This window comes from Prionailurus bengalensis, chromosome E3 (assembly GCF_016509475.1).
Source record: "Prionailurus bengalensis isolate Pbe53 chromosome E3, Fcat_Pben_1.1_paternal_pri, whole genome shotgun sequence".
NCBI classification, from domain to species: Eukaryota; Metazoa; Chordata; class Mammalia; order Carnivora; family Felidae; genus Prionailurus; species Prionailurus bengalensis.
This window is the reverse complement of record NC_057357.1, coordinates 21,552,041-21,562,227: the sequence shown is the minus strand read 5'-3', so window position 1 is coordinate 21,562,227 and position 10,187 is coordinate 21,552,041. Positions and strand designations below refer to the sequence as shown.

The window sequence follows — 10,187 nt, the reverse complement described above, 5'->3', positions numbered from 1 at the left end:
AGGAACTCGGGGCCGCAACAGCGCGCGGCGGCGGCGGCCGGGGCTGAAGCAGGAGCCGCGGCGGAGCCGGGGAAGCGGGGGCGCCGCAGACGGAGCAGGTGCGGCCGGCGGGTCCGCGCGCCCCCCTCGGTCCCCTTGCCGGCGGCTGAGGGGGGTGGTGGTGGTTGGGGGGGGGCCGCCCGGACTCCGCGGGAAGAGTGGGGCGGGGGGGGGGCCATGCGGCCGGGCTCCCCCCCGGCGCAGCGGGACAGCGGCCAGGGCCGGGGGCGCAGCGGCGTCGCTTCATGCAGCCGGGGCGGCTGGGCAGCGGCGGCGGCGGCGGCGGCGGCGGCGGCGGCGGCGGGGGCGGCGGCTGAAACCATGTCCGGGCAGCGCCGGGGGCCGCCGCCGCCGCCGCCGCCGCCGCGAGCCGGGAGCCGCGATGGCCCCGTGGCCCGCACCTCCTCCGCCTCCGCCTCCGCCTCCACCTCTCGCCGCGCCGCCGCCGCCCGGCGCCTCTGCTAAGGGCCCGCCGGCGCGCAAGCTGCTTTTTATGTGCACCTTGTCCCTGTCCGTCACCTACCTGTGCTACAGCCTCCTGGGCGGCTCGGGCTCCCTGCAGTTCCCCCTGGCGCTGCAGGAGCCGCCGGGCGCCGCCGCCGAGCCCCCGCCGAGCCCGCCGCCACCCTCTCTGCCGCCTCCCCCCGTGCGCCTCGGCGCCCCCTCGCAGCCGCCCGCGCCGCCGCCGCCGGACAACGCGAGCCGCGGGGAGCCGCCCGAGCCCCCCGAGCAGCCCGCCGCCCCCGGGGCCGACGGCTGGGGGCTGGCGAGCGGCGGCGGGGGCGCCCGCGACGCCTGGCTCCGGACCCCGCTGGCCCCCGGCGAGATGATCACGGCGCAGAGCGCGCTGCTGGAGAGGGAAGCGCAGGAGTCCAGCACCACCGACGAGGAGCTCGCAGGCCGGAGAGCGGCCAACGGGAGCAGCGAGAGGGGCGGCGCCGCCGGCACCCCCGACTACGGGGAGAAGAAGCTGCCACAGGCGCTCATCATCGGGGTCAAGAAAGGAGGGACCCGCGCGCTGCTGGAGGCGATCCGAGTACACCCGGACGTGCGGGCGGTGGGCGTAGAGCCGCACTTCTTCGACAGGAACTACGAGAAGGGGCTGGAGTGGTACAGGTAGGACCCTGGGCGCGGCGGGAGGGGTGGACGCGCGGCGAGACCCGCAGGGCGAGCCGCCGCTTTTCCGGGCCCTCGGACACCCGGGCGCCGCGGTCCGGGGAGCCCTTGGCCCCAGCGGGGGCTCTGTCAAGCCCCGGCGGGGGCTGCTCTGGGGGAGCGGCGGCGAGGGGCCGGACGCCGGTCAAGGAGGACTCTATTTCAGGGCGAGGGGTGGAGGTGTCGCCTTGCCCGGCCCGCCTCGAGGCTCCTCGTCCGGGGAGGTGCCTTCCGAGTCTGCCCAGCTCCGAGCCTGGGAATCCCCAGCCTTCGTGCCCGCGGGGTGTTTCCCAGCCCTGGCTCTGGCGGGGCTCTGCGCTTCCGGGTGTGGGGACGCCGGCGGGGGGGATGAAGCAGGGTAGCGAGATTGATCTAGGGGCTTTGAGATCCCCTGGAATGTCTCAGAATCGCCCCGAAACGCATTTGCGTGGCTGGAATCCAACTTTAGTCTTTTCAGGTTAGAGCCAAATGACCCGGGAACGGTTAAACAAGGCGATGCTGGCCAGTTCTGGCTTTCTAGTAAAGACGGAGGGTGCCCCCATCTCCAGAACTTTCTATCCACCCGCTGGGTAGGTTTTGCATTGGGAGCACCAGTTGGTGCCCCGTGCCCGTGCCCTTTCTGTAACCCGCGCCTCCTTCGCTACAGATTGGAGCTTCTGTCTTGTGAAACGTTCACCTCTCGCCTTTTCCACCCTCTGCCAGTGGGGAGAAGAAGGGAGAAGAGCGGAGTAGAAAGTTAGGTGCAGGTAACATAAATTAATAATCCAGCTTTCTTGCCATAACATTGAACACGACACTGGTGTAGATGCTAAAATGCAAACCTCCTTTGCTTTTTTTTGGGGTGTGTTTTTTCTTTGCTTCTTTCCTCTGGTTTTATATCTCTCTGGAAAACAGATCTGGATGGCTGGCCCCATCTCGGCTGCCTCTCAGTAATTAATTGCAATTGTCAAACAGAAACACAGGCTTTGTCAGCTAAAGTGATGTTATCATCTTAACCGAGCCAGTAGGTAAAATACAAGGGTTGTTTCCTGATAAGTCTCCTTCCTGTTGAAGAGCTTTGCTTTCCAAGTTTAAATTACAGCCTGGGAAAGTTTTAGAAATAGCTTAACTTAAAAAAAAAAAAGATAATAAATGGGTGTATTGTGATTGATTTCTTCCACTTTAAAAAACATGCCTTATGCTTTCAAAGCTTGAGAGAAGTACACTTAGGCATAAACATTCCAGCACATTAAACCGAAACAGCAAATGTGTCTGTTAATGTCTTGTCTGTTTCAACAGTGAGAACTAATTGCAATATTTTAGGAGGCTTCAAACAGCCCCTTCCTATCAAAACATAAAACAGCAAATGCCTAATTTAACTGGAAAATCAGTATTTATAACATCACAAGCCATGGCTTCCAGTTTGCGATTATAATTAAAAAGGTGTTAGAATGATTAGCGCCACAACAGCAAAATAGAGAGGGGGTATGATGTCTGGGAGGGCTGCGTTTGGTTGGTTTCGTTGGCTTGGTTGGTTTGGCGGGGGGGCATTCTGGTCTCTGCCGTGGGGTAGCTTCGGCCCTACGAGGGAAACGGTGGCTTTTTCCAATTCTAATTTTAAAGCTGTGTATCTCAGGAGAAGTGTCCAGTGCCATTTCGGGGGAGAGAGAGGCATAAAGATCACATCTTTCCAACATGTGTTAGGGTTGCTTTGCAGCAGCTGGAAATAGAAAAGGGAGTGTTTTATTCAGACGACTTAAAGTTGGATGAAGGATTGCAGGGTGGAATGTGGGTCAGGAGGTCCCGTCCACGGGGCTGGGGGATTTTCTGAACGAGGAGCTAGGAGATGCCAGGTTTTCTTAATGTTCTTGCATACCGCGGCTGGGAGGAGAGGGCGTGGAGACTGCTATGATACGGCTGTGGAAGCGACTATCCCAGCACTGTGGTCCTCCCAGCCATCCCTGGTGTGGTGTTCGGGGCTGAGTGTGAATGTTTGGTACCCATCTGCAGAACTGTTCTACTGAAGACACGGGCAGATTCCCTTGATCCTCACTTGGGAGGACCATGCGATTTCTCTGCGTGCCCCATCCTCTACCCCAGTGTCTCTCCCGTGGCAGATCCTTACAGTGCTTAGTGGTGCTGACTGCAAATGCCCGAGAAGCATCTCCGTAAGGCAGAGGGTATCGTTAGCCACCCCGACCTGGCTGCTAAGTCTTCTAGAAACCCCTTTGGGCCCCTGGGAGTGTGCCGGGGCTGCGTGGATACCTCTCCAGCCTTACCAGGGACAGCAGTGCTTGGAGGCTTGTTTGTGGGATGTTCAGAGGCTCTCTGTCTTCGGGCTCTTCTCTCTCTCTCTCCCTTGGAGGAAGAGGGATGACATCCTCATTATAACGTAGAAGAGGAAACAGTGGCATCAGGTCAGACCAGTAAGAGAAACCCTTCCTCTTGTGTCTCTGGTCCAACCGCACCGTTTTTTTTCTCTTCTTTTTTGTTTTACGTTTATTTATTTATTTTGACAAAGACCGAGGCAGCGCGAGTGGGGGAGGGACGGAGAGAGGGAGAGGGAGGATCCCAAGCAGGCTGCACCTGTCAGTGCAGAGCCCGATAGGGGGCTGGAACGCACGGAGCTTTGAGATCATGACCCGAGCGGAAACCAAGAGTCGGACAGCTGCATCTCTACGCGGTCGCGTGTGTACTTGACCGGTCACGCTTGCTCGCCACCCGCGGTGTGGTCTGTGCAACATCTTCCTCTGCTTGCCAGATGAGAGGGCCACAGGCTGATGGGAGGTTTTGATTCTCCCCGACTTGTTCTCTTTCCTTTTCTTTGCCGTGCGCTTCCCCATAGGCTGCTAATTCTGCGAGTGTTTCTGGTGTTTGTTTTTTCAGCCAGAGGGAGAAGAACTTGGGGCAGGTGCTTGGGTGACACTGGTTCGGGCTTTCCTCCCATCCCGGCTAAGCAGCCCTGGGAGTTTTATTTTCTCGGTGCCGCACCAGTCATGTCTAAATCCGGGTTTTGCTTTCTCCCGTTGCTGTTGATCTAATGTGATTTAAAAACACTTTTGAGATTAGGACATGTGCATCCGATTTCCGGGCAAGATAGACTAATGGATTAGGATGGGGGGTGTTAAAAGCTGGGGAGAAGCAAGCCTCCCTTGGTGGATTGACACAGGCCAGTGATTAACGGGTGGGGGGGTAGACTCAACCCTCCGCTCCCCACCCCCCCCCCCCAAACCAATAACGGAAAAAGGCAGAGCCACAATGCACCTTTCAGAATGGGCTGATCCAAGCTGTGTCTGGGCACAGACCTCATACTCCTCTAAGGGGCGGGACCTGGTGGCGGGCCGACCCAGCAGAACTAACTCATCACGGTGACAGGGCTGCCTTGAGGTGCTGCCTCCCTTGTGGTTTACAGGCTGTACAGGCACCGTGTGACTGCTTTGCTTTGGAAACCACTCAGCTCCAGGGCGACGGGAAGCGACCCTCCCTGGTTTCAAGCTGTCTTCGCTGCCAACAGTTGATACGCTCAGCCCCCTGGCTGGGGAAGATCACTCAGAAAAATGGTTCCCATGGCCTGGCTCCTGCTTCCCAGAGGAACGTGGTCACAGCAGCACTGGGTGCACGTGGAATCTGGAGAGAGAATGAGGGTGGACGCCAGAAAGGCTCTGGCATTTATGGAATACCTGTGACTTACAGCGGCTGGCACGTTGTAGATGTCCTATCACATCTGAGCGTAACGGTGAGGGCTGTGAACTTACAGGTGGCTCCTGGACCAATCCCTTGCCCAGGATTGCTCAGCTGGTCCGTGGTTGAGCTGCCCACATCTGTCCAATCTCATGGTGCTACTTTCTTCCCGCCCCACGTAAAATACTACCTTCTTACGTTTAACAAACATGTGATGATATTTAGCACGTACCTGGTACTGTTTTCAGGACGGGGTAAAGTGGCGAGTAAGCACTCGGTGCTCCTGAAACTGACATTTTGGTGGTGGGGAGGGGAGACCGCAAACAGCCTTCCTTTTCACATTTTTAATGCGGCTACTAGAAAATTCAAAACGACACTCGTGACTCAGGTTATATTTCCACTGGGCAGGGCCCCTAGTAGAGCAGTGCTTTTTAAACTTCAAGTGGGTGTGGATCACCTGGGATGCTGTTAACATACGCGATTCTGATTCAGCGGGTCTAAGGAGGGGCCTGAGAGCCTGCATTTCTAACTTCTGATCTCTGGACCTCACTTTGAATAGTAGAGGTCTAGAGGGAAATTGGTGTGTGTGCGTGTATGCACGCCTGTGTTACATTAGATCAGATGGCTGGGGAAAACTTCTCTGTGAGGGTGATGCAAACGAAGTGAAAGAGTTAAGATCCTGTCACGTAAAGATCTGGGTAAAGAGGTTTCCAACGGGCGTGGGGGGAGAGCAGGTGCAAAGGCCCTGAGGTGGAATCAAGCCTTGTGGCTTTATACAGTGTTCTTTCATTATTCCCAAAGCACAGCGTTTGTAGATGGACAAAACTGGGTTCAAAATGTGGTTTTACAACCTACTGGTTGGATAATTTTTGGAGAGATGGCTGATTTGACATCACCCAGTTTCAGTTTGTTTATCTGGGAATAATTCCTTCCTTGCAAGGTTGTTGGGAGGAATAAATGAAGTAATAAAGGTGAGTGTATTTTCTGAAAAAATGAGTATCCTAGAGCAGAAATCCAAATAGACCCAACTACGGGTTTTTTTTTGTTTTTTTTAATTTCTCAAATCATTTTGGTCTCATATGCTTTACCTTTGATCACAGCTGTCCTAATATTGACAGACGAGTCTCTTAGTGGGGATGTTTTTGGGAAAAGTCTAATAATGATTGGTTGGCTTTGCAATCTACAGCTGCTTGACCTTTTCAACCACGGGTCACCAACTCAGATACCCAGTGAAATAGACCAGGCGGGGAGAAACTTGGGGCGTGTGCTCTGTCTACAGGTCACGGCTCCTGCTCTCTGATCCAGCTACCCCCTTCCACGTGCAGATATCCCCACATCCTCCGTTTGGTCAAGAGGAGGGCTTTGATGTGAAAGCTCTTGGTTTTTAGCATTGGCAAACAGATGAAAATTTCTTAAAAGCGTTGTGTGGGCCAGCACCGTGGGACAAACAGAACACGTCTGTGGGCTGGATACGCTACCAGTTTGCGACCTCTGGTTTAAACTCGTTTCGGAACTGGCATACCCATACCCTTGGCAGTTGCCAGAATTGTGGCTTCCATGTGCTTATTTCAGTGTAGATTTTCCGCCCCTTTTCAGATTTTGCAACAGCAAGGGGGAAATACCTCCCAGATATATTGCAACAATAACGAAAGGAACGGGATATACACAGGAACATTGAGGCGGAGGAAGACAGGTCACAAATAAATTTCTCTTTTGTTTCCAGTGAGCGTTTTCTTGAAGGCGGGACAACTCTTCAGTTGTTCCCTCATTAATCAGGAGTGCCGGTATGTGATCCGGATAGATGAATTGCACCTATAAAATAGATTCCGGTCAGGTGGGTTCAGTAAGACCTGAGAGATGGAATAATTGGGTTCTAGCTTTTGCTCTGCCATGTTGCTAGTTCTGTTGGACCTCAGATTACTTTGTTTCTTTCTTTAAAAAAGTTATTTTTCCGTTTTTTAGATGAGACTATGTTGTCTCCATAGGGTCCATCCGCGGAAATACTTTGGTCCTAGAGCCAACTTCTGTGTTAGACTTTTTGGAGGGAGGAAGCCAGTAGGGTGAAGCAGCATTTTTCAGAGCATGTTTTTATATCCGCCTCTGAGTCAGAAGCCACGGCATCTTCCTCCTGCGATCACCAAGCCTCAATTACTTCATCTGTAGAATGGGCACAATATTACTTCCAAAAGGGGTTATGTGATGATAAAATGAAAGCAATTGTGATGTAGGAAATTTCGCTCGCCCCTTCTTTCCTGTCTTTCTCTCTCCCTTTCCCCGTGCCATTCTTCCTTTTCCTGCATTTCTTTTCTTTTTTTCCTTGCCCGTAAGTACTAAAGGTCCTAAAGAGAAAGCTGTAATGCATTTTTCATTTGAATATAGCCTTTTATTTCAAGATTATGTCTGAATGAGGGATTTCAAACCCTGAAGCAGCTCTTAAGTAGCTCTCTAGAGAATAATCAAAACCAGATTCCAGAATTTAGTCTATTGTAACTTGAGCTGAAGGAGAAGAGTCTGATTTCACGAAGTAACCACCGCCAGAATCCTTCACCAAGGGGACGGGGTAGGGGAATGGGCTGGCCCTTCGGGCTTGTGCGCTGACGTTTTCTTGAACCTACAGGAGAAGTGATGCTGCTTGGCCTGGAAAGCTACAGAGACATCTAGAGTGCCAAGGGCGTGCTTGCCTTCAGTTTTTCTGCAGAACTGAAAGCATTTGAGAATGCAGGACTGTTCTAGAAGGCCCGACCAAACACCCTGGCTTGAGATTTGGCTCCTTTCACTGGTGGTCTCCAACTGTCATGACACGATTTATTTCTTTTTCTTTTTCTTTTTCTTTTTCTTTTTCTTTTTCTTTTTCTTTTTCTTGACCGCACCAGTCATTTTTACTGTTAAACGGAGTCAGGAGAGAGGCCTTGAGATTTTAGGTGGATGAGAGGTGGCTGGGGTTGTATGGTAAGAAGTTTTAAAGGTTTTGGTTTTGCATAATGGATGATATCTCTGGAACCGATTGAACCACCGCCCTGTTAAAGTAATCTCTTGATTCCATTGGTTTCTGCGGTTTAACAAGCTCCCTCTATAACTGTCTGGGGAATTTCAGTCTGAAATTATAATTCACTAAGGGAGCCTTTCAGCCCATCTTGCCATTAATTAAAAGCAGGCGGTTGAATGTTTTTGTTTTAATACTCACTAGTTAGGATTCCTCACTTTAATTTTTTTTTTCAACCTTTATTTAAGAATGTACAAAGCATATTCATGGGGAAACAAAGCAACGCATGAATTAGACGCTATTTTTTTTGGTTGCAAGTAATAGAAATTGAACTTAAGCTACAGAAAAGGTAATTTACTGGCTTAAGTAATTAGGAAGTCTAGGGGATAATGACTTCAGGTAAAGCTGGATCCAGGGGCTCAAGTGATATCACTAGGTCTCTGTCTCTTTCCATTTTTAAAAAATTTTTTAAAAATACATATTTTTAAATTTTTAAAAATGTTTATGCATTTTTTGAGAGAGGGCCTGAGCGTGAATGGGGGGGTGGCAGAGAGAGAGAGAGAGAGAGGGAGACACAGAAGCCGAAGCAGGCTCCAGGCTCTCAGTGGTCAGCACAGAGCCCAAGGTGGGGCTCGAACTCATGAACTGTGAGATTGTGACCTGAGCTGAAGTCTGATGCTCGTCTGACTGAGCCACCCAGGTGCTCCTCCGTTCTTTTTTTAAAATTTTTTTATTAAAAAAATTTTTTTTTCACATTTATTTATTTATTTTTTTTAATTTTTTTTTTTAACGTTTATTTATTTTTGGGACAGAGAGAGACAGAGCATGAATGGGGGAGGGGCAGAGAGAGAGGGAGACACAGAATTGGAAACAGGCTCCAGGCTCTGAGCCATCAGCCCAGAGCCCGACGCGGGGCTCGAACTCACGGACCGCGAGATCGTGACCTGGCTGAAGTCGGACGCTTAACCGACTGCGCCACCCAGGCGCCCCTTTGAGAGACAGAGAATGAGTAGGGGAGGGGCAGAGAGAGAGGAAGACAGAATCAGAAGCAGGCTCCAGGCTCCGAGCTGTCAGCACAGAGCCCGATGTGGGGCTTGAACCCATGAACTGTGAGATCACGACCTGAGCTGAAGTCTGATGCTCGTCTGACTGAGCCACCCAGGCGCCCCTCCATTCTTTTTTTTTAATTAATTTATTTTTGATAGAGACAGAGAAAGCACATGAGCTGGAGAGGGGCAGAGAGAGACGGAGACAGAGGCTCCAAGGTGGGCTCTGTGCTGAGAGCTTGAACTCTCGAACCACGAGATCGTGACCTGAGCCAAAGTCGGACGCTTAAACGTTTCAGCCACCCAGGCGCCCCCTGTCTCTTTCCGTTCTTTGCCATGGTTTTCTCTACCTTGCTTTATTCTCAGATAGGTCATCTCACCATATTTTAGGTAACTAGGTAAGCAGCAACCTCAGACAAATAGATTTTATGTTTATCAATTCTTTTGGAAGTCCTTTTTCTTAGGAGCTTCTGTAAGAGATTCCTGGAGATTCCTCTGGCCCAGGTCGGGTGATGAGCCCGCTCCTGCAGCAGTCAGGGTGCCATACTCCAATCAGGCCTGGGTGATGTGGTCACTCTTTTAGGTTGGGGTAGTGGTGGGGCAGGGAAACAGAGTTAGTCTCACTGAAACTAGGGGATAGTCTCCCCTAAGGACCAGGTGTTCAAGGCTTCTGTTGCTCGAAGTGGGGGCCAGTTAAACCACATGTTTGTTAAACATACGAAGAATCCAGTCTGGGACAGATGCCTGATCTATCTGAGTATTTTAACTTAGAGAGAGGTACAGGGGCGCCTGGGTGGCTGAGTTGGTGAAGCGTCCAACTCTTGATTTCGGCTCAGGTCACGGTCTCACGGTTCGTGAGTTTGAGCCCCGCGTCGGGCTCTGTGCTGACAGCACGGAGCCTGCTTGGGATTCTCTGTCCCTGCCTCTCTCTCTTACTGTCCCTCCCTGGCGCTCTCCCCTTCAAAATAAATAAATAAACTTAAAAATTTTTAAATAAAAAAAGAAAGAGGTACGAAGGGTGAGTCTGGGGAAGTCCAGTGTTATTTTTATTTTATTCATTCATTCGTTTACTATTTAAACACGTACTGATTGTCAGCTGTGTGCTGAGGTCAGACATGAATCAGTCATGACCAGTGGTCTGCAGGAGCTAAGAGAATGGGGAAATGGACAAGTAAATGATTATACTCCAAGGTAAGGAAAGCTCGGGCCAAGTGGGGTTTATTCCAGGAATAGAAGGATGGTTCGATCTTGGGCAATCAAACTATGTGATCTGCTCTTTTTTTTAAATTTTTAAATTTTTTAAA

General features: G+C 51.7%; 1 protein-coding gene across 1 annotated transcript in view; it reads left to right on the top strand.

Annotated features, from left to right (window-relative positions):
* The first annotated feature begins 421 nt into the window (after positions 1–421).
* Positions 422–10,187, top strand: part of HS3ST4 (heparan sulfate-glucosamine 3-sulfotransferase 4) — a 399,205-nt gene continuing 389,439 nt past the window's right edge. The window contains exon 1 of the mRNA XM_043560257.1: positions 422–1,155. Coding sequence (XP_043416192.1) covers positions 422–1,155 — 734 coding nt within the window. The remainder of the gene's footprint in view (positions 1,156–10,187) is intronic.